The 1,005-nt window shown below is 38.9% G+C and overlaps 1 protein-coding gene across 1 annotated transcript; it reads right to left on the bottom strand.

Annotated features, from left to right (window-relative positions):
* Window positions 1-9: 9 nt before the first annotated feature.
* On the bottom strand, window positions 10-988 carry LOC105557719 (the record flags this gene model as incomplete). The annotated part of the gene is made up of 4 exons (XM_012005389.1): window positions 503-988; window positions 271-417; window positions 117-194; window positions 10-44 (listed from the first exon to the last, which is right to left on the bottom strand). Coding segments are annotated over exons 1-4 (564 nt in total), but the record flags the coding sequence as incomplete, so codon positions are not given.
* Window positions 989-1,005: the final 17 nt, after the last annotated feature.

Raw genomic sequence — 1,005 nt, 5'->3', positions numbered from 1 at the left:
ACTCGGAACTCGGAAGGTTCCATCTCTTTCTTCCACCTCTTCATCTAAAACCAAATAGTTTTGTTAGCTTTTATAAAATGTTGTGGATATATATATTTTTTAAAATATCACCTTACCAGAAGATATATTAATAATTTCCTGCAAAGGTGGTGCCGCAATTTCTTCCTCAACCGCGTTTCCTAATCTTCTTCTCCCTATAAAAGAAAAAGTTTAATATTTTAATTACGTTATAATCCATATTTTAAAGATTTTTTATTGTCTTTAACTTACGTGCAAGTACTTCTTCGGGCTCGTTCTCGGATAGTCGACGACGACGACTCAATGAGAGACGTCTTTCGCCTGGAGGAGGAGGAAGCTGTTCCGCGACGGTTGCAGGACGTGGAGGAAGCGGATTCACTATGGCAACGAGATGATTCTCTATGAAAAAATACTACATTAGTGTTCAAAAATTTTAAAAAGTTTAATCGCAAGTGTTAATAATGTACAAATTATTAATACTCACGAATCTTATGTCGTCTCATAAAAGCGGCTATATGGATCTCGCCATCCTCCTCGTCGTGATCGCACACCTGACGCAGATCCATAATCTCCATGATTATGGCGATTAAAGTTGTGTTGTTGTGGAAATAGCCTCCGAGGTCTAGCATATTCAACATGGAACTCGCGCACCGATCCGCGAACTTATAAAATACATCATAATTCGCACTGTCATTGTCCGTCAAAGCGGATAAATACTCAGCTAGAATTAGGATGCGATTTATACTGCACCCGATGGCAAAAAATTTTTCTAAAACTTTGCGCAGCATTCTGAAAATGTGATGGAAAAACGGGTTAGCGCGTCGAAAAACTACTGAAGAACTGACTCTCTGAAGGAAAACTGCATGTGATGGAAAACGTGTTAGTGCGTCGAAGAACTACTGAAGAACTGATTCTCTGATGGAAAACGTGTCAGTGCGTCGAAGAACTACTTATTTTCTATCTTATTCTATATGAGTGGAAGGGAGA

This window comes from Vollenhovia emeryi, unplaced genomic scaffold (assembly GCF_000949405.1).
Source record: "Vollenhovia emeryi isolate VEMERY1.0 unplaced genomic scaffold, V.emery_V1.0 DF952314.1, whole genome shotgun sequence".
In the NCBI taxonomy this organism is placed as follows: domain Eukaryota; kingdom Metazoa; phylum Arthropoda; class Insecta; order Hymenoptera; family Formicidae; genus Vollenhovia; species Vollenhovia emeryi.
This window is presented reverse-complemented; position numbering and strand designations above follow the sequence as displayed.